This window comes from Hypanus sabinus, unplaced genomic scaffold, assembly GCF_030144855.1.
Source record: "Hypanus sabinus isolate sHypSab1 unplaced genomic scaffold, sHypSab1.hap1 scaffold_301, whole genome shotgun sequence".
In the NCBI taxonomy this organism is placed as follows: Eukaryota; Metazoa; Chordata; class Chondrichthyes; order Myliobatiformes; family Dasyatidae; genus Hypanus; species Hypanus sabinus.
The window spans coordinates 1-25,745 of record NW_026781164.1 but is presented as its reverse complement, the minus strand read 5'-3'; the positions used below and the strand labels follow the sequence as shown (position 1 = coordinate 25,745).

At 42.0% G+C, this 25,745-nt stretch overlaps 1 protein-coding gene across 1 annotated transcript; it reads left to right on the top strand.

Annotated features, from left to right (window-relative positions):
• The first annotated feature begins 19,171 nt into the window (after positions 1-19,171).
• Positions 19,172-20,326, top strand: LOC132388340 (N-acetyllactosaminide beta-1,3-N-acetylglucosaminyltransferase 3-like). Its single transcript, XM_059960679.1, has one exon. It carries the CDS (start codon positions 19,172-19,174, stop codon positions 20,324-20,326), a length of 1,155 nt encoding a protein of 384 aa, XP_059816662.1.
• Positions 20,327-25,745: the final 5,419 nt, after the last annotated feature.

The following is a 25,745-nucleotide window of genomic DNA, read 5'->3' as shown; positions in this document are numbered from 1 at the left end:
CCCCCTCCCCCATGCTCATCTCAATCAGTGCGTCCTTCCCTCCCTGTCGACCACTTTAACGTATGTGACGATTTTCAGTGAGTGCGTCACTCCCTCCCTCGGTAAAACCTCTGGCCATTTGGAATAAATGACTTTTAAGAGAATTAAATTCGGCAAGTATTTCCAGCGCGGTGTGGAATGAAACCGTGGGCGGGGAGAGTTCTTGTGACAATAGTTGTCCAGATGGAAATGCAAACATCTCTCCCAGTTTTTTTCCAGTTCGTAGAAATATATAGTCGAACGTGTTTGCTTTAACTTCAGCAGAAGTGCAGCCCCCTGTACCTGAACAGGCGAGGGAGGTTTGAGCTGAAATTCTACCCATGTCAGGCAGACTTTCTTACACAGAGGGCGGAGTTCAGACCTTCCCACTGGTTGCGATGAAAGAAAAAGGAGAGATCCACACGGAAACCCGGACAGAAAGGTTAACGCAGCCTGTTTGTTTTCCTCTTTAGGGTTGCGACATTGACCCCACTCCCGCCTCCTCCCGCTGTCAGACCCGTCCTGAGCCGGTGAGAGTTAGTGTGACCCGGACTGCGGCAGTCCCGCTCTACCCCGGCTCACCCGGCCCTGTCCATCTGTAATGAGTGACCACTCCCGCCTCCTCCCGCTGTCAGACCCGTCCTGAGCCGGTGAGAGTTAGTGTGACCCGGACTGCGGCAGTCCCGCTCTACCCCGGCTCACCCGGCCCTGTCCATCTGTAATGAGCGGCGGACACATCACAGCCCAGCGGCCTCGGGAGCAGCAGCTCCGTACAGGGTGAGCACACCGTGCAGGACCATTGTTGGTCACCGTGGAAGTCGGACTGTGATTTGCTGGGACCACACTGAACGCCGGCCGATTACAGCATCAGAGGTAAGTGTTGTCTATGATTCTGCACAGCTATTCAGGATTTAGAGCGAGGCTCGGATTTGGTCAAAACCGGGAGTGAATTTAGTGGGAGAAGGGAGTTCTGACACGTTAATGTTAACGAGGCAATTACTGTCCAAATGGATTAAGAGAAACGACGTATTTGCCGTCAACCAGAATTACTCTCCTGGGTGATTACTACTGAATGTGAGCAGAAAGCATTTTCACCCCGGTAGTGACATATGAAATATCCAAAGGAGCAGTCACCCGTCACCGATCTCTCTGAAACAAGATAAATCAGCAGATGCTGGAAATCTGAGCAACCCAAACAAAATGCTAAAGGAACTCTGCAGGCCAGGCAGCGTCTATGGAGAAAAGAACAGTCGACCTTCGAGACCCCAGCTAATGGAGTTTACATCGCGTCATTGGTTCTATCGCTCTTCCCTGCACCACAAAGAGTTAAACTTTCTTCACGCTTGAATGACAGTGTTTTCACTGGAACACTGGAATTTAGGAGGATGAGAGGGGATCGGATTGAAACATATAAGATTATGAAGGGATTGGACACGCTGGAGGCAGGAAAAATGTTCCCGATGTTGGGGAAGTCCAAAGCAGAGGCCACAGATTAAGAATAAGGGGTAGGGCGGTAGGCCATTTAGAACAGAGTTGAGGAAAATCTTTTTCACCCAGACACTTGTGGATCTACGGAATGATCTGCCTCAGAAAGCAGTGGAGGCCAGTTCTCTGGATGCTTTCAAGTAAGAATTAGATAAAGATTTTAAAGACAGCGGATTCAAGGGATATGGGGAGAAGGCAGGAACGGGGTACTGATTGCGGATGATCAGCCATGATCACAGTGAATGGCAGTGATGGCTCGAAGGGCCGAACGACCTACTTCTGCACCTATCGTCTATAAAACTGTACCGTCCGGCGTGAACAAACATTCCACTCTCAAAATCATTGAGATCACATGTCCCCTCCATTGCGATGTTTGTCTGAGACAGAACGTATCCTGTGCAAAAGAAAAAGAAATTATGAGAACTACTCACACTGCAGGTTATAGCGGGGGAGGGGACGGCGGGGAGGGGTGTAAAGAGGTGATGGTTCTATTGTCTAGTTGGTTGGTGGGACCTGTTGTGGATCACTGCCTGCAGCCTTGATTCCCTTCTTTCAGAAGTGTGTGGATCAAAAGAAGGTTTAACAGAGAGACATCTGCACCGTGTGAGTTGTCCTGTGAGGAAACCTCTGTGCTCTTGGCTTTTTTCAGTGATTGAGAAGAATTCGACATGACCTAAGTTTACCGGATGGTGTATACTTTGCAGTTTTTTTTTTAAATAACAATGTACTTGATTGTATCCGTAGTAGTTTGGTAAAATCAGTGGGGTATTTGATGAGAAATAAAGTATACTGCGGCTTCTTGACAGGGACGTCGACAGAATAGTTCCTGTTCTGGCAGGAACTGAAAGCAGTTGAAGACAGTCTCCCTCCTCTTCTCCCTCCACCCTTTTCACCCCCTCTCTTCGCCCTCTCCCGCTTTCTCAGACCCCACTCTCTCCCCCACTCTCCTCCACTCTCCCCCGCTCTCCCACTTCTCTTTCCCCCCCTTCTCTCTCCCCATCTCCCCTCCTCTCTCCCCGCTTCTCCCCCCGACCCCCTTCTTCCCCTCCCCCCCCTCTCCCCTCTGCCCCTCTCTCCCCATCTCTCTGTGCACCCCTTCCTTCCTCTCCCCCTCTCTCTCCTCCCGTCTCTGGAATGGTCTCCTCAACATTCAGCAGAAGCAGATTATTACCATTAATTCTGTAATCCCTGCATTGTAATTATCACTGCCAGATGCATGTCTGTTTTCCTTAAAAACAACACACACACAGTAAAAATCTTGCATGTCCGTAATGCCACACAGTTTTGAAGACGATATCGAACGGGTAGAAACACTGGAAATCCTCTCCTGACGAGGGACGTATTGAAACACCACAACGTTCCCCACCCAGTACGGTCTCTGTGTGTACTTGGTGCTGAGCTTCTCTTTCTGTTCCAGCGAGTCCGAGTCCCTGAACTTAGTGGGTGCAAACAGTAAGTGAACACACCGTGAGCAATATTCAGTTGATAACACAATGATTCCATTGTGCTGTTCGGTCCAGGCCTCATTGCACGGTGACACAGATTACATCCAGTATCTGTCCACAACTCGATCTGCGCCAGGGAGCAACCGCGACCCGCATCCCGGCTCCGTTCAGTTGGTGTCAACACACTAATTCATTGCAACACGCTCAGAATGCTGGAGGAACTCAGCGGGCCAGGCAGCATTTATGGAAAACAGGACAGTCGACGTTTTGGGCCGAGACCCTTCTGCAGCACCACGTTGCGGAACACCGACACTTTGTCTGCCGGAAAAAGCAGAAACTCCCAGTGGCCAGCCATTTAAATTCCACTTCCCATGCATATTCCGACATGTCAATCCCTGGTCTCCTCCACTGTTGTGGTGAGGCGACATTCAGACTGGAGGACCAACACCTTATATTACGTCTGGGTAGCCTCTCACCTGATAGCATGATCATTAATTTCTCAAACTTCAGGTAATAGCTCCCCCCACGTCATCATTCCCCATTCCCCTTTCCCTCTCTGGCCTTAACTCTACCTGCCTATTGCCTCTCTCCGGTGCACTTTTCTTTTCCCCTGGCATTCTGTCCTTTCCTATCAGATTCCCACTTCTCCGGCCGTGTATCACTTTCACCAATCAATTTCCCCGCATTTTATGTCATACCTCCCCTCCCTGTTTCACCTATCACTTTCTGCTTCTTCCTCCAACCCCCTTCTCTCTCCTTCTAGCTCTGTACCAACATCTTTCTTTTTTTCTGTTTTCTCCAGTCCTGCTGAAGGGTTTGGGCCCGAAACTTCGACTGTTCTCCTTTCTGTAGATGCTTCTTGGCTTGCTGAGTTCCTCCAGCATTTCGTGTTTGTCGTTTGGATTTCCAGCTTCTGCAGACTTTCTCTTGGCATTAATTTATTGTATACTTGGGGATCAATTTATTTTCAGACTGAAAACGGTAGTGACAGCTAAAGGCAACGATCGTTGTGGAATTATTGGAAAGACACAACATCAGGACGGGCAATGTGAAGTCGGATGAAAAGTTATGCTTTTGGAATAATATTTTCTTTTGAACACTGGTCCTTCAATTTCACCAGATTTAACTGTGCTTCCACTGCCTGGAGCTCCACTGATCTCAGAGTCAGCCCTTTTATAAAGCAAATTTCAACAATTGTCAACAATGGGGCCAGTAAAATAATGGGCAAGGCGGCAACTGTGTCGAGATTACAATCTGGAGATAACCACGCCCTAAAAAGTACAAGAAGATAAAATATATATTTCACCTTCAGATGAGCGTTCACTTGCTAGAGATAAGTGACCTGATCAAGCAGATAAAATTATCACTAATGGGTCTATTTGCGTTCCTCCCGTTCAGATCCCTGAAAGTTGCCTCACGGGGATGGGGGGGGCGGTTATGGGGGGGTGCTATGTTTACTGAATGATGAAAAGCCCTTTAACATTAAATTCACTGGATGTGTTTTTGTCAGCCAGAGGATGTTGAAGCGAGATTTAATAAAATTCACATGCTGAATTTACTGTGACCGACCTAGTTCAATTTCTGATCTCAGCGCCTTAATCCTGCCTCTCACCTGTAACATTTCACTCACATGTCCTTCAAGGACCATTACACTGCAGAGGTTACTGAATTATTTGCAATAATCTGCTTCTCCTGAATATTGAGGAGGCCATTCCAATGAGACACTAGACCCAGAGAGAAAAAAAAACACTCAACTGTCTACAACTGGCGATAGCCAGTTTCAGTTCTCCCACAACAGAGACTATTTTGGTCACGTCCCTGTCAAGACGCCGCGGGATACTTTATTTCTCATCAAAGACCCCACTGATTTTACCAAACTGCTATGGATGCAATCAAGTACCTTGTTTCTTTAAAAAAAAGACTGCGATGTATAGACCACCCTGTAAACTTAGGTCATGTCGAATTCTTCTCAATCACTGAAAAAAGCCAAGATCACAAAGGCTTCATCACAGGACAACTCACAAGATGCAGATAACTCTCTGTTAAACCTTCTTCAGATCTCTCACCTACCCACACACTTCTGACAGAAGGGCATCAACACTGCCGGCGGTGATCCACTACAGGTCTCTACAACCGATTATATAATGGGACCATCAGCTCTTTAAATCCCCCGTCCCCTCGCTATAATCTGCACGGTGGGTAGTTCTCATAAATTCACCCTCTCCCTGCAGCTGCCGACCGAAATGACGCCTAGGATGGACAGATAGTGTTGTTACGAACCTCATAACTGGGTCACTTACCAGCAAAGACAGAGAGGTCCTTTGAAGTCTGATGATAGGATTTTTAACAGTATTTATTGGTAAAAATGCACAAAAATAATATCAATGCAAATATACAGATAATATCCGTCGTCATTACTAAATCTAAAAGTGCGGGTATAATAATAATCAATAAGAAGTGGCTGTATCGTTGTCTAGGGGATAATGTATTGTCCGATGGAAATATAAAAGTCACTCAGTTCATGCAGGCTGCAGCCTTTGGTTGGAGAGAGAGAGATTTGGAGAAACTTGCCAATTCCTTTTATGATTTCGATCCGTCGAAGTCTCGTTGGTGTGGCCGTTCACTTGTGGCTTCTCCTTTAGCTAAGCCGTTCTTCCGTGGTGAGGCCGCCAATCCCAGGCAAGGGAAGGACGCACAGGAGCCCCACCGGCTGTCGCTATTAAACGCTGTCACGGGATTCCTAGCGTTTCTCTGGTGCGTCTAAAGGGGTTGTACCCCAGACCCTCTTTTATCCTCACTCACGGGGTCTCAGATGTCAATCAGGTTGGGATGATGCAATCCCTCAACCAGACCACTCTGGTCATTCCCTGAGGGCTTCAATGAATAGTACAGCACTCAATACACAATTCCGTCTCCCAGAGACAATGGCCGTTATCCGTAGCTTTGTATCGCTGAGGCCAGGACACATTCCAAAACCTTGAGGATTCTCTCTTATTTCCTGGGTCCCAGACCCGAACTAATAGCGATCTTGCGATTCTGAAAAAGGAGGGGGCGACTTTGTACCCTTCGGCCCCTCAGAGTTGTGGCACATTCGTAACAGTGTCGATCCCGCCAGCGAAGGAATAAACAAAGCGAATCCTCGGTTCCGTCAGTCAGCGATCAGTAAAGCCCCGGCTGTGGAGAGGCCGGCCTCCTGCTGGAAACTGTAGCCCGGGGACAGTTCCGAACATCTGGAAGCTAGCTCCTTCCTAGCCTTTGCTGTTCATTCGCAACTGCATTGAAAGTGCGACGTTTCCATTAACACTTCCAACTACACCAGTTTCCCGCCGGACATGCACAGGAAGTTGTTCTTATTAGTCGAAGGGAATTATTATTTCTTTCAAAAGCGATTCACCTACAGTTCTACTGTTCAATACACCAATACGTTCTCTGTCTCATTTAAGTGTTCACAGAAGTGGCTAACTGCCTTTATGATGTTTATATTTCAGTATATAGCGCTTCTTACCTTGTACCGCGGCTCCAGGTTCTGTTACCACCCTGTCCCAGTGAGGCTGTGTTACGGGTTCCGTAAGTAATGAACACACCCTGGTTAATGTTCAGTCTGCTCCTGTTGATAATCATTAACTAAACTCAGAGCTTTATCAGCGGGTCTCTCCTTCTCCTAGTCCTTGGAACAGGGTACGTTCGGTCTCTCAAACACATCAGAATGGGGATGAAATGTGATCTCAGTGACTTAGAACGTGGAATGGTTGTTAATGCCAGACGGCGCAGTTTATAATGTCGCAGAAACTGCGGATTTCCTGGGATTGTCGCCTTCAACAGTTTCAGTTTGCGGAGAACAGCACAGAAAAGAAGTAAGGCTGCGGCAGTTCCGTGAGCAAAGACTCCTTATGAATGAGAGAGATCGAAGGGAAAAGGCCAGACTGATTCTATATGTCAGGAAGACGACAGTATCTCAAATAACCACGCTGCAGCAATAGCGTGCAGAGAGGCATCACTGAACGTGTAACATGTCGAAGACTGAACTGGGCGGCTTACAGCTGTAGAAGACCACGGACATACACTCAGCGGCCACACTATTAGGTACAGGAGGTGACCGTGAGATGTACTTCAGAAAGTTTTATTTCAGATAGTCTTAAGATAGACTCTCTCTTTGCGCAAGGTAGCACAAAAACATACAGAGAGAAACAAATAAACAAGTGCCGAGCTCTTGATTCCGTTCCCAGTGAATTCTCTGGGCCCAAACAGTGAGTGAGCACACCCTGCGGAACGTTCAGTTGAGATCACGGTCAGCAACCCGGACCTCACACTGACCGGGATGTAACTCCACACCCCGCTCCCCAGCGCTTGAACTGAAGGACACCAAACCTCAGTCAGGCAAATGGTTGTATTGTGTCGTTCGGTACCGGCTTCCGATTGTACTTCGGTGCACAGTGACAAAGATTACATCCAGAATCTCTTTCCAATTCAGTCTGCTCCAGGGATCCTGTTTCCTTTCGGTTGGTCTGATCGAATTAATTTATTGTTTAGTTCTGGACCAGTTTATTCTCAGACTGAAAAGCCCAGTGACAGCTGAGGGCAAAGTTCAATATGGGTTTATTAGAGAGAGACACCAGCAGGACGGACTCTATCAACTCTGGTTGGGAATACTCTTCCTTGTGAACAGTGGACAGTCGCTTTCGCCAGGTGTGACGGTACCCCATCTGCTGCAGCTGCACTGATATCAGAGTCGGACCGTTTATAAAGCAACCTTCAATATTTGTCCCCAATGGGGCCTCTATAATAATGGGCAAGGCAGCAACGGTCTGGAGATAACCACGCCCTAAAGTGTACAGCAAGATAAGAATATATTTCCACAGATCAGTGTTCACTTACTGGAAATAGATAAAATTATTAATCAGATAAAAATATGACGAATGTGTCTGTTTACTTTCCTCCCGCTGATGCGCTTCCCCACTCTCACATTTACAGATACCGGAGCCGTTTCTCCTTACTGTGTGATGAATATTCTGTCTCCTGAATATTGAGGACGGTCATTGCCATGACACGCTGGACCCATAGAGAGAGGGAAAACATCTCAACTGTCTTCAACTGGCGGTGCCTGGTTTCAGATCCTCACGCAACAGGAACTATTTTGTACACGTCCCTGTCAAACTCCGCGGGATACTTTGTCCCATCGAAGTTCCCACTCATTATACCAAATTACCGCGGATACAATCGCATAATGTTGTTTAAAGAAAAACTGTAATGTATACAAGCCCCTGCTTTATGTCACACCACAAGTCAAGATCACAGCAGATTCCTCATACAAAAACTCGCAGGGGCAAATATCTGTCTGGTAAACCTTCTCTTGATTTCCCACCTCGCCGCTGACTTCTGACAGAAGCGAAACAACACTGCAGGCGGTGATCCACAACAGGTCTCAGCAACCGACTATATAATGGAACCATCAACTCCTCACATCGCCTCCCCCCACAGCAAGTCAATGCATTCAATTAGATGAAGGGAATTATTAATTCATTTAAAAGCGAGTCGCTACAGTTCTAATGTCGATGAACACAATACGTTATCAATCTCATTCGTGTTCATAAAAGTGTCTAAATATCTTTATGATATTTATATTTCAGTATATAGAGCTTCTTACCTTGTACCGCGGCTCCAGGTTCTGTTACCACCCTGTCCCAGTGAGGCTGTGTTACGGGTTCTGTAAGTAATGAACACACCCAGGTTAATGTTCAGTCAGCTCCTGGTGATAATCATTAACTAAACCCACAGCTTTATCAGCCGGTCTCTCCCTATCATGTTCTTTCGTAAAGGGTACGTTCTGTCTCCAGCAAACATCACAATGGAGATGAAATGTGATCTGGATGACTTTAGGGTGGAATGTTTGTTGTTTCAGACGGTTCAGTTTGAATATCGCAGGAACTGCTGAAATCCTGGCATTGTCAAGTTCAACAGTCTCAGTTTTGCGGAGAATGGTGCTGGGAAATAAAACAGGTTGCGGCAATTCTGACAGCAAAAACGTCTTAGTAATGAGAGAGGTCGGTGGAGAAAGGCGGGATTGATTCAATCTGCCAGGAAGACGACAGTAACTCAAGTAAGCACGTTACTCCTGCACTGTGCGGAGAGGCATCGCTGGACGCGTAACGTGTCGAACATTGAACCGAATGGGCTCCGGCAGTAGGACACCACGGACATAGAGTCAGTGGCTGTATTACTGGGTACCGGAGGAACACAATACAGTGCACACAGACATTTGTTGTCAACAGCCAATGACATTTAAATCAGCAAGTTTTATTTTAAATATCACTGACAGATACTTGCTGTCTTTGCTAGAATAGCACACTCACTCCTGCAGAAAAATCAGGCGGATCCGCAAAGCCACACTATTTTAAAGACAGTAATGAAATGGTAGAAAAACTAGAATTCCTGCCATCACAAGTGGACGCATTAACTCATCGTAAAATTGCCCACCCAGTACAGTCTCCGTGTTTACTCTGTGCTGAGCTCCTGGTTCTGTTTCCAGCGAATCCGAGCACCTGTATTTCACGACAAATCGATCAGCTCCAGGGAGCAACCGCGACCCGCATCCTGGTTCAGATCGGGTGGTGTCATTTCGCATTAGTTTATTGTTTACTTTGGGACCAATGTACTGTCAGACTATAAACTTCAGTGACAGCTGAGGGCAGAAATCGCTGTGGACTTATCGCTGTGGGCCGAGATGGCCTGTTTCGGTGCTGTGATTGTTATATGTTATATGGATATAGGAAAGACACAGCAGCAGGATGGGCCATGTGAACTCTGGTAAAAAGTTATGATTTTGGAACAATCTTTTCTTTTGAACACTGGACATTCACTTTCGCCAGATTAAACCGTGTCCCGGTAACGTGCAGCATCACCAATCTCACTCAACAACTTTATAAAGCAAACTTAAATATTTGTCCACAATGGGGCCATTACAATGATGGGCAAGGCAGCAGCTAAGTGGAGATTGCAAACTGGACATAGCCACAGCCAAAAGAGTACAACATATTTCACCATCAGATTAGTGTTCTCTTACTGGAAATAAATAACCTTATCAATCAGATGACTTTCATGACTAGCCGGTCTATTTACATTACTCCCGTCGGTGTGTTACCCCGCTATCACCATTACTTTGCAAATACCCGAGCTGTTTAAAGAAGAGGAAGTGCTGGCGCTATTAAGGATAGTGGATAACTCTCCAGGACCTGACAGGATATTTCCTGGGAATTTGAGGGAAGTTAGTGCTGAAATAGCAGGGGCTCTGACGGAAATGTTTCAAATGACATTATAAACGGGGATGGTGCCGGAGGAATTGCGTATTGCTCATGTGGTTCCATTGTTTAAAAAGGGTTTTAAAGGTAAACCTAGCAATTCTAAGCCTGTGATTATGACATCAATGATGGGTAAATTAATGGAAAGTATTCTTAGAGATGGTATATATAATTATCTGGACAGACATGGTCTGGTTAGGAATAGTCAACATGGATTGGTGCGTAGAAGGCCGTGTATGACAGATCTTATTTAATTTTTTAAAAAAATTAAAAAACAATTATTACATTTTTAGAAATTTACAAAGAATAAATGAGGTTATAAAATAGTAAGAAAAAGAAAAATAATATTAACCCTCTCCCCTCCCCTTAACCCTCCCCCCTTAACGCTTGTCTAAAGAAAAAAAAAGAAAGAAAGAAGAGAAAGATTGCCTGGATACCGGAGGATCCCCACATGCTCCATGAAGTTCAAAATAATTTTAATATTTATTTTTACTTTCCCCAATTACTTTATAATTTTATCTCCAAAGGACCTATATATTTAATCCCACCCTTTGTAGGTATGGGAGCCAAATTTTCAAAAATATATCATATTCATTTCTTAGATTGTATGTAATTTTTTCAAGTGGAATACAACTATGTATTTCATTATTCCAACGATCCATAGTTAAATATAATCAGATTTCCATGTAACTGTGATAACTTTTTTGGCTACTGCCAATGCAATTTTTATAATTTTTTTCTGATACTTATTCAATTTAAGTTTCGGTATTGTCCCTTCAATGTATCCTAATAAAAATAATACTGGACTATGTGGGAGTTGTACTCCAATAATTTGTTCCAATAAAGGTCTCAGATTTATCCAAAATGGCTGAATTTTAAAACAAGACCAAGTAGTATGTAAAAAAGTACCAATTTCTTGATTACAGCGAAAACATTGGTCAGACATATTTGAATTTAATCTATTTATTTTCTGTGGTGTTATATATCATTGATGTAAAATTATATTGTATTAATCTAAGTCGAACATTTATTGTATTTATCATACTATCAGAACATAAACTTGACCAGCTTTTTCCATCAATTTTAACATTCAAATCAGATTCCCATTTTTGTCTTGATTTATGAACTCCTGATTTAATTGTCTGTTTTTGAATCAAATTGTACATAGAAGATGTATTTTTTTTAATTTTTACTTTTTGAATTAATATTTCTATTTCACTAGGTTTTGGCATGAACATTGTTTGACCAGCTTTTCTCGTAAATAATCCTTTAATTGAAAATAACAGAAAAGAGTGTTCTTTGATATTTTATATTTATTTTTTAATTGATCAACCGACATCAATATACCTCGTTCAAAACAATCACCTATATATTTAATCCCCTTTTGGAACCAATTATATAAAAGTTTATTATCCATTGTAAAAGGAATAAGCCTATTTTGAATTAAAGTTCTTTTTGCTAATAAAGATTTCTTTATCTCATCGTCCATATTTACCTTATTCCATAAATCAATCAAGTGTCTTAATATAGGAGATTTTTTTCCCTTATCCATTTGGATTCCCATTTATATATAAAATCATCTGGTATGTTTTCTCCTATCTTATCTAATTCTATTCTAATCCATGCTGGCTTTTCTTCATCAAAAAAGACGCAATAAATCTAAGTTGATTTGCTTTACAATAATTCTTAAAATTTGCAATTTATAACCCTTCTAAATCAAATATACATGTCAATTTTTCTAACGATATTCTTGACTTCTTTCCTTTCCAAAGAAATTTCCTTACATATCTATTCAGTTCTTGAAAAACTTCTGAGGTAATTGTATTGGTAAAGTTTGGAATAAATATTGCAATCTAGGAAATATATTCATTTTTACAGCATTAACTCTACCTATTAATGTTATTGGTAACATAATCCATTTATCAAGATCCTCTTTTATTTTTTTAATAATGGCAAATAATTTTGTTCATATATTTTTTTTACATCATTATCAACTCTAATACCTATATATTTTATCCCATTTATTACCATCGAAATTGAGTTACTAATCGACATTGATTATAATTTCCTTTGGTAACGGGTAAAATTTCACTTTTATCCCAATTTACTTTATACACTGATACCCATATTCTTTCAATCTAAAAGATAATCTTTGCAAAGATTGCAATGGGTTTGTTAAATAAATCAAAACATCATTAGCAAATAAATTAATCTTATATTCTTCTTGATTAACTCTAAAGCCCCCAATGTCTGAATCTGTTCTAATTAATTCAGCTAATGGTACTACTGCCAATCCAAATAAAGCAGGTGATAATGGGCAGCCTAGTTGACCTCGTTAAGCAAAATGGTGTTGAAATCTGACCATTTGTAACTACTTTACCTTGAGGATTAGGATTTTAGGTTTAAATGCATTGTATAAAGGATTTTCCTAACTCATATTTTTTCCAATACCTTAAATAAAAAATCCCATTCCAATCTATTAAATGCTTTTTCTACATCCAAAGCAACTGCCACACTCATTTTCTCTCTTTTTTGTGCCAAATGAATTATACTAAGTAACTGGCTTATATTATCCATTGATTGTCTGTTTTTAATAAAACCTGTTTATCCATATGTATTAATTTTGGTAAATATTTAGATATTCCTTTAGATAAAATTTTGCTATTATTTTATAATCTGTATTCAACAAAGAAATGGGCCTATATGATGTTGGGTTTAAAGGATCTCTATCTTTTTTTGGCAGAACAGTTATAATCGCTGTTAAAACTGCATTCTTTCCACTTGATATATTTCTTCCATAAAAGGAGGAATTAATCAATCTTTAAACCTTTTATAAAATTCAGGAGGAAAACCATCTTCTCCTGGGGATTTATTACTCTGAAGTGATCCTAAAGCTTCTTCAACCTCTTTTAATGTAAAGGGCATATCTAATCCTTTCTGTTCTTCCAAATTTAATTTTGGAAGGGTTATTTATGATAAAAATGTATCTATCTCAGTAATCGTATTTTGTGATTCTGATTGATATAGTTCAGTATAATTTTTTTTTAGTTTCATTAATTTGTAAGTGACCTTATACACACTTGTTCTAATTGCATTTATTGTTTTAGAAGCCTGTTCTGTTTTCAACTGCCAAGCAAGAATCTTATGAGATCTTTCACCTAATTCATAATATTTCTGTTTAGTTCTGATAATTACTTTTTCTGTACGATATGTCTGGTGTATTATATTGTAGTTTTTTTTTAATTTAAAATTGTCTTCGTTTTTCTTCAGTCATATATCTTTGAGATTCTTTTTCTAACTTTATGATATCTTTTTCTAATTGATCTATTTCTGCCAAATATTCCTTCTTAATTTTAGAGGTATAACTTATAATCTGACACCTTAAATATGCTTTCATCGCTTCCCATAATACAATTTTATCCTGAACTGAATGTAAATTTGTATTAAAAAATTTGAATCTGTTTTTTCATAAAATCACAAAAGTCTTGACGTTTTAATAAAATTGAATTAAATCTCCATCAAGAGATCGATTTCTCCTTATCCATCATTATCATTATTATCAAGGGGAATTATTGCTTTATATTCCACACTTTTCACTCTATCTTGAATATTTTTTGATAATAAAAAAAATCAACCCTTTAGTAAGTTTTATGTCTATTTGAATAAAATGAATAATCTCTTTCTCTTGGATTATTTTTTCTCCATATATCAATCAGGTTTAAATCTTTCATTTATAATAAAGTTAGTTTTATTACTTTTGATTTTGTAGCAACTTTAGTTGACCTATCCAAAACTGGATCTAAACAAAAATTAAAAGCTCCACCTATTAATATTTTATCATGTGCATCAGCCAAGTTCAAAAAAAACTTCTTGTATGAATTTTACATCATTTTCATTGGGTGCATAAATGTTCATACAAGTCCATAATTCTGAAAAAAATTGACAATGTATGATCACATATCTCCCCACAGAATCAATTACTACATTTTATATTTTAATTGGTAAAGATTTATTAACCAAAATTGCAACTCCTCTCGATTTTGAATTAAATGAAGCTGCAATGACATTTGCAACCCAATCTCTCTTTAATTTCTTATGTTCTGTTTCTGTTAAATGTGTTTCTTGTAAAAAAGCTATACCTCCTTTCATTTTCTTAAAATATGTTAAAACTCTTTTTCTTTTCACAGGTCCATTAAGTGCATTAACATTAAAACTTAAAAAATTAAGTAAATTAATCATTCATAATACATTGGGAACTCTTTAAAATTCTCCATGTTGCTATGAGTCTCTCCCCAACCATCCAGGCAAAAAAAGAAGACAAATAGAAGAAAGGTAACTTATATATAAGGAAAAAACCCCAAAATACTCCCTCACTAATGTTGCGAATAAAACGAACACAACATTACTTCCCCGCCCCCTCCACTTACGGGTCATGGCAATCGCCATGATTGTACAAGTGAAACTCGCAGCCATCGATCAGGAGCTCCTCCAAATCCCTCGCAAAAAAAAGAAAATATATTAGTGAAGAAACAAAAGAAAATAATTAATGTCTCTGCTCCCAATTCATACTCAACTATTTTTTCCCTTATAAATGTCTGTCAAGTCCAACCTTGTTTCATTCTTCTTCATTAGTCCACTTCATTTCTATAATTCTTTACTCCTCTTCGTGGACATCAGGTAATTCTTATACAAGTTTCTCTGCTTTCCGGTAGTCAACGAAAAATCTTCTTTCTTTGTTATCCAGGAAAATTATCAATTTTGCTGGGTAGCTCAATAAAAATTTATAGCCCTTTTCCCAGAAATATTTTTGCACTGGATTAAATTCCTTCCGCCTCTTCAGAAGATCGTAACTTATGTCCGGATAAAAAAAAACTTTTATCTTCTATTATCAATGGCCCATTTCTCTTTTTAGCACCTTGAGTAGCTGCCTTCAAGATCACTTCTTTACCTTGATCCCTTAAGCATTTTATCAAAATTGATCTCGGATTTTGATCTTGCTGAGGTCTTGGTCTTAAAGCTCTTTGTGCCCTTTCAATTTCAATTACTTGGCTTCCTTCTTTCATTTCCAAAATTTTCGAAATCCATTCTTGAAAGAATTTTATTGGATTTTCTTCCTCTGTACCCTCCATAAGACCAACAATTTTGATATTATTTCGTGCACTTGAGTTTTCAAGCGCATCTATTTTTTCCAACATCCGTTTTCTTTTTATTGTCCAGGATAGATTATTGTCTTGTATCTTATCTATTCTTTCAGTATTTTCTTCCACTTTTACTTCCATTTCTTCAACTTTATTATCCATCTGCTTTTGTTTTTCCACCACATTACCGAGTGTGTTCTTCATCCTTCTTATAGCTTTTAATTCATTTATAATATATATCAGGATATCTTTTATGACTCCTTTAATCTCCATTATCTTTTCCTCTTCTTCTTCCTCTGAATCTCCCACAGAGTCTGACTCCACTTCCGATATACTTCCAGGTTCACTTCTAGCCGTAGTTGGGATTTGTAGTTTTGTTACTTTTGCTGATATCTGTTCATGCATACTTGTTTCTTCGCGCATGCATTGTTCTTGCCGTTTCATTTAGAGACCGCCGACGTTGCTGCAAATTCCTGTCCCGCATCAACAGAAGTGCCATGCACTTCGCCGGGAGGAGATCCAACTTGAGTCCGAGGCTTCGCCGATACGGTTAGGCCTTTTCCCACGCCGATTTGCGCAGTCTTCGAAGTAGTAGCTTTCTTCTGTTTCGGTTTTGGAGCCATATCAGAAGATAATACTGAGTTATATATAAATAGTTTCTAGTAGATATTTGTTAACTCTTCTTCATTTAAACCTTATTTCATTACTTTTTACGAGGGAGCTGGATTCCCAACGTCTTGATCCTACGGCAGCACGCGACGTCCGCAGATCTTACTGAATTTTTGAAGAGGTTACGAGGAAAGTTGATGAGGGTAAAGCAGTGGAGGTTGTCTATATGGAGTTCACTAAGGCCTTTGACAAGGTTCTACACGGATGGTTAGTTAGGAAGTTTCAATCTTTAAGTATTAATATTGAAGTAGTAAAATGGATTCAACAGTGGCTGGATGGGAGATGCCAGAAAGTAGTGGTGGATAACTCTTTGTCAGGTTGGAGGCCGGTGACTAGTGGTGTGCGGCAGGGATATGTACTGGGTCCAGTGTTGTTTGTCATATACATAAATGACCTGGATGATGGCGTGGTAAATTGGATTAGTAAGTATGCTGATGATACTAAGATAGGTGGCGTTGTGGATAATGACGTAGGTTTTCAAAGCTGACAGAGAGATTTAGGCCAGTTCGAAGAGTAGACTGAAAGATGGCAAATGGAGTTTAATACTGATAAGTGTGAGGTGCTACATTTTGTTAGGACTATTCAAAATAGGACAATCATGTTAAATGTTAGGGCATTGAGGAATGCAGTAGAACAGGGTGATCTAGGAATATTGGTGCATAGTTCCCTGAAGGTGGAATCTCGTGGATCGGGTGGTGAAGAAAGCTTTTGGTATGCTGGCCTTTATAAATCACAGCATTGAGTATAGGAGTTGGGCTGTAATGCTAAAATTGTACAAGGCATTGCTGAGTCCAAATTTAGAGTATTGTGTACAGTTCTGGTCACCGAATTATAGGAAAGCAGTCAACAAAATAGAGTACAGAGAAGATTTACTAGAATGTTACCTGGGTTTCAGCACCAAAGTTACAGAGAAAGGTTGAACAAGTTAGATCTTTACTCTTTGGAGCTTAGAAGGTTGAATGAGGACTTGATAGAGGTATATAAAATTATGAAGGGGGTAGATAGAGTTGACGTGGATAGGCTTTTTTCCCATTGAGAGTAGTGGAGATTCAAACAAGAGGACATGAGTTGAGAGTTTGGGGGGTAAAAGTTTAGGTTTAACACGCCGGGGAACTTCTTTACTCGGAGAGTAGTAGCTGTGTGGAACAAGGTGGCAGTAGAAGTGGTAGAGGCAGGTTCGATATTGTCATTTAAAAAAAATTGGACAGGAACATGGACAGGAAAGGAATGGGGGGTTATGGGCTAAGAGCCGATCGGTGGGACTACGTGAGAGTATGCATTCGACACGGACTAGAAGGGCTGAGATGGCCTGTTTCCGTGCTGTAATTGTTATATGGTTATATGTGAGGTGATGGACATTCAGATGAAGTAGAACTTGTACAGTGAATGGCAAGGCACTGACAAGTGCATAGTTTACTAAAAGACAGGATTGTGAGAAAAAAAAAGCGTTTAGCATGCTTGCCTTTATCAGCTATGGCGTAGAGTGTAGGAGCGGGGGATTATTTGCAGTAATATAATTTGTTGTGAGACCACTTTTGGAATATTATCTACAATTTTGCTTACCCTGTTATAGGAAGGACGCTGTCAAGTTGGAGAGGGTGCAGAAGAAATTTACGAGGATGCTTTCTGGACTAGAGGGTCTGGGTTACAGTGAGGCTGGCCATGCTGGACCTTTATTCCTTGGAGAATGAGAGGTGACCTCAGAAGTTTAAAATCATAAGGGGTATTGATAAGGTAGATCGTCATTATTGGAGAGTTGGAGAGCACGAAATGAAAAGCCACAGAGAGAGGAGAGGAGGGGAAAAATTGAAAAGAGACCTTGGGGACAACCTCTGTACACTGAGGACAGTGAGTACCCGGAAGAAGGTACCAGAGGAAGTGGTTGAAGTGGGTTCAACTGCAACATTTAACTGGCATTTGGACATGTACATGGCAGGGAGAGGCTTGGAGAGTTATGGACCAAACTAGACATGTGCGACTAGCAGGGAGGATGCTGTGGTTGGTATGGACCATTTGAGCCGAATGGCCTGCTTAGCCTGCATTACTCTCGGATTCCTTAATTCTAAAGTGACACAAGTTGCATCCCTGTGCAAATACTTTTACTTGTACACATCGTTCTGCTATCAGTCACTGGTGTCTTTTCAGGGCTCCTGGCATCCAAGGTTTTACACATACACATTGTGGATCATGCAAACTATCTGCCCTGTTCTGCTGTGAGTTAAAATACAATGAAAATCAGATGTTTGCAGTAGCTATGCTAACACGTTACCTTCCCTGCACTGCCATATATTCAGTTACTAATCAATGGTCAATAATACATAATCTTCCATAGTATCAGTAACCTGTGAACTCAATCCGAATGGTGAGCGAGCTGGGACCTTGCTCTTCAGAGTAAAGGTGGGGTGGGGAATTGGGGAGAGGTGATTTGATAGAGGCGTATAAGCTGGTAAGAGGCATAGATAGAATGGAGAGGCAACAACATTTTCCCAGGGTGGAAATGACTAATATGAGGGGGCATAATGTTAAGGTGATTAGAGAAAAGTATAGGGGTTTGTCAGAAGTAGTATTTTTTTAACAAAATGAAAATGGTGGTTGTATGGAATGCACAGCCTGGGTAGTGATAAGGGTAGATGCATCAGTGAGATTTAAGAGGCTTTTAGATAGACACATGGATGAAAAAAATGGACAGCCATTTGAGAGAGTAAGGATCAATTGATCTTGGAGCAGATTAAAAGTTCGGTGCAACATCATGGGCCAAAATCCCTGCATTGTGTTATATTGCTCTATGTCTTGCCCAGCTCAGTTTAAGCCCTGAGAGGAGTGACGAGAGCTGTGAAGGCCTTTAAGACCCAGAAATAAAATATGCCATTTTCATTTTAATGACAGAGATGGTATCCTATAGGTAGATTTGTTTTTCTGCTGGGATGGAATGCTTCAGGTCAGTTAAACTTTCAGCAGCGTGTAGGGCTCTGCCTATTCCTTACCTCACCACCATTTTGGGGTCAATATTACAAAGCATTAGTGAACCTCATTACAGTCTAAACTTCCCATTCTTCTCAAGCATCATGTAAATGTAAAGTACTTTGAATTAATCCATATTTTTCTCTACTTCAGGTGAAAGATGAGCGGACATTGGCGATTCTATGAGAAAGTAGTGCTGGGTGTTGTTATTACTCTGAGATTGTTATTCGTCTTCTGGGGTAATGACCAACGTCGAGAGATTGATGTTGCAGAAACTTTTCATCGCAATGACCTGCCCAAGGTTGTTACTGGTGATGCAACTGAATCAGTGCTCAAGCCAAAGTGCCACGCGAACACGACATTGCTGCACCTGTCCTCATTTCATCAAGAGAAAGAGCACATAAAAAACTTCTTGATGTATAAACACTGTCGAGAATTTGACATGATTCAAAATGTTCCAGACAAATGTGGTGGTCGAGAAGAATCTCAGAATGTCTTCCTGCTCCTGGTCATCAAATCTCACCCTTTCAACCAGGATCGGCGGGAAATGATAAGGAAGACCTGGGGCAGAGAACGTGAATTCAATGGGGTCCTAATTAAGAGAGTCTTTATTTCTGGTGTCTCTCCTGACCAAAAAGAAAGTAGGAAATTGAATCAGCTGTTAGCCATGGAAAACAGAGAACACAGAGATATCCTACAATGGGATTTCTTGGATACCTTTTTCAACCTCACCCTCAAACAATACAAGTTGCTGCAGTGGGTCAGTGAATTTTGCCCCAGTGCTAAATTCATCTTCAATGGAGATGATGATGTCTTTGCCAATACCGATAACATGGTCGATTACTTGCTAGACATGAAGGTTCACCAACACCTGTTTGTGGGCCGTCTCATTTATGGGTTTGGACCCAAACGCCAGAAGTCGAGCAAGTATTATGTGCCAGAAATAGTGACCACCATCAAGTCGTACCCACCATACATTGGTGGAGCGGGCATACTTATGTCTGTGAATACAGCTCACATCATTTTTCACATAGCCCAAGACCTTGAACTATACCCCATTGATGATGTATTTTTGGGGATGTGTCTGGCCAAGGCTGGACTAGCCCCACACTCCCATAGCGGATTCAGGACAGCTGGAGTCAGGGTTCCTTCAACCCAAGATGAATCTTTCAATCCTTGCTATTACCGTGAGTTGCTGCTAGTGCACCGTTTCCGGCCTTTCGAACTGCTACTGATGTGGGATGCGGTGCATGATGCCAATCTGAAGTGTGCTCGTGCTCCCCAGGAGTCTGCATCCACGGAAAGGACCACATGAGTCATGAGAGAATGTAGCAACTGCTGGAAAGTAATGCAGTTTGTGCACATGTGTTAATCAGTTGTTTATGCAATGTAAGAGGTTTAATTCCTAACTTCTATTGGAGTATACATTAATTCATAGAGTTGGTGCCTTTCTACATTCTACTAATGTTTGAAAAGCTGTTAGGTGTCATCACTCAGCCTAATTATTACTGCAGCCATAATGACATTACAATATTGCCAGGAGCACCACAATTTAAGTCATTTGTAAAGTTATTCCAAGTGAGCAGTCCTTGTTGCATTGCGTGCAGATGGGTACAGCATGTTCACTTGGGGCATTTGTATAATAAGCCACCAATAAAATTTCAGGTAACAGTTATTTCTGTGTATTTTCTTCTTGCCGTTTCTTACATGACACTTGCAAAATGTGAAAGAGACAAATGTATTTCTTGGACTGGAACTGTGAGAACAACAAAGAATCTAGATCTGAAATTGTCTCAGGGTTGGAGGAATGGAGAAACTTATGGTCATCGCTTCTGTACTCAAATGTCAGCCTGCATTGTGTCTGTGTAACTACATATCAAATAAAAGCACACACGCAGGAGATGGCTTGAACTGGAGTATTTACATTGCAGAGAGGGAAAGAGATCAATGAACATGTGGGGACAACAGATCAATATGCATACATAGACGGCAGTCCATATGTAGTACGAAGGGGAGTGGCATTAGATTTGGCAGGTGTCTTGTCTAAGACAATGTACTCGGTTGTCAGTGTCATGTTGTTGGTATTGACACGGTCATCACTGAGAGATATGCCCGGTAGATTTCACTAGTGGCAACCTGGACATCTGAGATCTGGAGAGGAGGGAACTTCAATAAGGCTCATTGTCCGAGGGGCAGCTCACGGCAGTGCAATAGAGCAATCGGTGACCAATCAACTAGTGGCCAATCGGCATTTGGGATTGATTAGTAAGAGCAAATTAAAGGAAGGTGGGAAAAACCCAGTGGCTGTCTGCTGTGTAGAAGCATAGAAAACCTACAGTACAATATGGGCCTCTCGGCCCACTGAGCTGTGCCGAACATGTCCCTACCTTAGAACTACCTAGGCTTTACCCACAGCCCTCTTTTTCAAAGCATGTGACCATCCAGGAGACTCTTAAAAAACCGTATCTTTTCCGCCTCCAGCACCGCCGCCGGCAGCTCATTCCACGCACTCACCTCTCTCTGTGTAAAAAAAAACTTACTCCTGACATATCCTCTGTACTTACTTCCAAGCACCTTAAACTATGCCCTCTCATTCTAGCCATTTCAGCCCTGGGGAAAGTCTCTGACTGTCCACACGATCAAGGCCTCTCATTATCTTGTACACCTCTATCAGGCGACCTCTCATCCTCCATCGCTCCAAGGACAAGAAGGCCGAGTTCACTCAAACTATTCTCATAAGGCATGCTCCCCAATTCAGACAACATCCTTGTAAATCTCCCCTGCACCCTTTCTAAGGTTTCCATGTCCTTCCTGTAGTGAGGCAACTATAACTGAGCACAGTACTCCAAGTGGGATCCAACCAGGATCCTATATATCTGTAACATTGCCCCTCAGCTGTTATACTCAATCCCACAATTGGTGAAGGCCAATGCACTATATGCCAACTTAACCACAGAGTCAACCTATGTAGCAGCTTTGTGTGTTCATTGGACTCGGACCCAGATCCCTCTGATCCTCCGCACTGCCAAAAGTTTTGCCTTTAATGCTATATTCTGCCATCATAGTGTAGGGTCTGCGGTCTGCAGTCAGGTACTCAGGATCACTCAGCATAATGTTGCACGAACATTATTAGCAAAACACTCCGACACCAGACGGGTTTCATTTTGTTACAGACCAAAATGCCAGTTTGTACTGCAAGTAAACTACATTTCCACATTGGTGGAGAAGTGTGCTGATACCCGTCGCTATCTGTAAAAACTGTGACGAGATGCTAAGGTGTATTCAATATGGACTGTGTCTTTAAAAAGAGAGACAGTTGGTGTACACCGATTCAGAGAGAGAGGGAGAGAGCACCGAGCAGCTCGTAAGTCGCCATGGTTACGGAAGGGCGGGGCTATATAATGGGCAGCTGGCGTTCAGCATATTTGGGATATATTCAAGGTCAGCTGGCTTTTCAGACAGACACATAGAAGGCACGGACAGAAAAACAGACGAAATAGACACTGGATGAACTTTCAGTGACCACGAAAGGCTGGGTTTTGATCGCAGTTTGGGAAAGGGGTGACCGGTGGAATGTTATCGGTGTGTTTAACCTTTGATAGCGTTACTGCGTGAAGGCGGTACTCTGGTGTGATCACAAAACTTTAACAGGAATTCGGAAGGCAACGGAAAGATTGACGACATCAACTTACTTGGAAAACAAAGCACCTCTCCCTCTCTCTCTCCTCAATTCTACGCCTCTTAATATCACAAACTGAACTGACGTCATTCCTATACCATCGTAAGACTGTATCATTTACCACCTAAGCTGAAGAAGTTTGCGTTTTTATATTTACACACTCCGGTAACCTGTTTGATTTGTCTGGTTTTATATTACGAGATTACGTGGATACTGATAAGTAGTGTTTTGTTTGTAACAATACCAGACTCCAGGTGTGTTCCATTTCTGCTGGTTCTTTTAACCCGTTACGGGGCACGTAACAAAACCGTTCCAACCCCTACATCACAGCGCATTTCTGTAAACCCCTTCGACCCCTACAGCACTCGGCATCTCCGCAAAACCTCCATCATCCACCCTGGTGCATTCAGACGACAGCAGACCCGAGAAAGATACAGTCGTGTCAGATTGAATGGCTCATGAATCACTGTTGGCCAGAAGAAACTACAGTCTGATCAAGGACAGGGGAAGCAGACAAACCAGTTCTCTCTGTGTCCCCCCCCCCCCCCCCAGCATTTTGTGGACTATGAATTGATTCTTACACTGGAATAATTGAATCAGAGGAACTGAATGTGGACACAGGGAGCTTCAGGTAATGATCTGCTAAACCTGAGACCATTTTCAAAGAAGTCGCCATTTGTTATGTGAAGGGCGTGGACTCTGAACGGATTCTTGGCTCTGGGACAATCTAATCAGAGCAATAAACCTGAGACCATGCTCAGAGGAGCAGCTACTTGTTATGTAAAATACCAGACATATCAAAGGTGCAATCCGCAGTCTTGTTAGTCTCTGACTGGGTTGCCTCATTTAACTGGTTCAGACCAGTCAGGGTGTAAACATACGAATACACAAGGCTGGGGTGGGCAGAGCCAGGTTCAATATGTTGGTTGTAGCTCTGTACAATGATCAGTAACCAGGTGACCCAGGTAGGTCAGGTGACCTTGAGCCAATGGTTTGGTGATCCAATGGTTCAATTGATGAGGAACAATATAAGATTCCGGTGCTTCAGATATGCCGGGGTGATAACTCTCCAGCGGCCAGAGAGCAACCATTGCCGAAAAGTAGGGCCACACGGACACGTGGAGATCGGGAACATGAGGATCGGAAGATGATGAGAGGCATTGATCGTGTGGATATTCAGAGGCTTTTTCCCAGGGCTGAAATGGTTGCCAGAAGAGCACACAGGTTGAAGGTGCTGGGGAGTCGGCACAGAGGAGATGTCAGGGGTAGGTTTTTTCACTCAGAGAGTGGTGAGTGCGTTGAATAAGCTGCCGGCAACAGTGGTGGAGGCGGATACGATTGGGTCTTTTAAAGAAACTTTTGGATAGGTACATGGAACTTAGTAAAATAGAGGGCTATGTGTAAGCCTAGTCATTTCTAAGGTAGGGACATGTTCGGCACAACTTTGTGGTCCGAAGGGCCTGTATTGTGCTGTAGGTTTTCTGTGTTTTCTATGTTTCTATGGAAAGAGTTGCCAGCGTAGACTCTTTTCCCGTATAATACCTTTTCTCTTCATTGACTGTTCATGGAGTTTCAAGGTTTCCAGTAGGGTGCACACAGGAAGAGAGTATGTAAATCTACGTGCTTTTAGTAGAAATAATAAAAGATACTTGTTGTTAAATATAGATTCTCTGTATCTCATTGATCAATGTTACAAGGGATGATTCTTGTCACAGTGGCGTCCATCGTTAACATTGCCCACTCACAGGACGTGCCCTCTGCACAGTGTTACCATCGGGAAAGTGATACAGAAGCCTAAAACCTCAGGCACAGCGATTCAGGAACAGTTCATTTTTCCGCGCTGCCACCTGTATCTTAGTTTTGCTTTCTCTATATTTATTTATTCTTTATTTCATTGCACTGCTACCATAACGTTAACAATTTCACGACGTATGGCTGTGATATCAAATCTGGTTTTGATTTTTTAAATGTACGATTGAAACCTTTGATTCTGATTGAGATGCAGGGGAGATGTGTTTGATCGAACTTACATTAGTTGAAAGCCTAACAGAACCTCGTGTTCTGTGCTGTAATATTCTATGTTCTGTGTTCGATCGAGCGTACCGTATCTTGCTATAGTTAAGCAAGTCGATTAATTATTTAGAGCTATGACGCCTTGCTTGTCCAGACTATTCTCAATGCGTCGGACACTAAAGTGCAGGAGAATTTAAAAAAAGACAATAGGGCATAAATATCAGTACCGACCGCTGGATGATCTCGATAGCTTTGCCTGGAAGGGACTCGCCAAGTATTACGTAATGATGAATCGTCCTCGGTGTTCAGACTACGCTGGTCATGGGGAATGAAGGGAAGTATCTGGACAAACAGGAACATTAGCGATAGTCAGGATGGGCCAGTGCGTAGTCGGTCATGTCTAACCAATCTCACAGAGCTTTACGAAGTAGTCAACCAGGAGTGCTGTGGAAGGCAAGGCAGTGGATGCCGTCTAACAGGGACTTCAGCCACGATTTTTTCAAGGTTCCGTATGGGAGGATGCTGGAGAAGGTTCAGTCGGTTGTCTTTCACGATGAGGTAATAAATAGGATTAGTCATTGGGTACGTTGGGGAAGCGAGAGTGTGGTAATAGATGGCTGTCTCTCTGACTGGGGACCAGTGATGAGTGGAGTGTCCCAGGGATCGTTGTTGTGCCCGTTGTTATTCTTAAACTATATCAACGATCTGGATAATCATGTCATTATCTGGATCAGCAAATTTGCCGATGACAGCAACATTACGGATGTAGACGACAGTGATGAAGAATACCGGAGCATGGAACGTGATCTGGACCAGCTGGAAAAAAGGGGTGAAAAATGTCAGATCGCATTTAACGCAACAAGTGTTAGATGTTGCTCTTTGGGCGGACCAGCAAGGGTGGGTCAGACACAATGAGAAATAGGGCACTGAGGAGTACGATAGAGCAAACGAATCTGGGAATGCAGGTTCATAATTCAATGAAAGTTGCGGCACAGGTAGACAGGGTTGTAAAAACAGATTTTCCCACATAGACCAAAGTACT

What these genes read in the sequence shown, in the direction of transcription:
- LOC132388340 (XM_059960679.1), top strand. Translation starts at nt 19,172, where the DNA reads ATGAGCGGACATTGGCGATTCTATGAGAAAGTAGTGCTGGGTGTTGTT.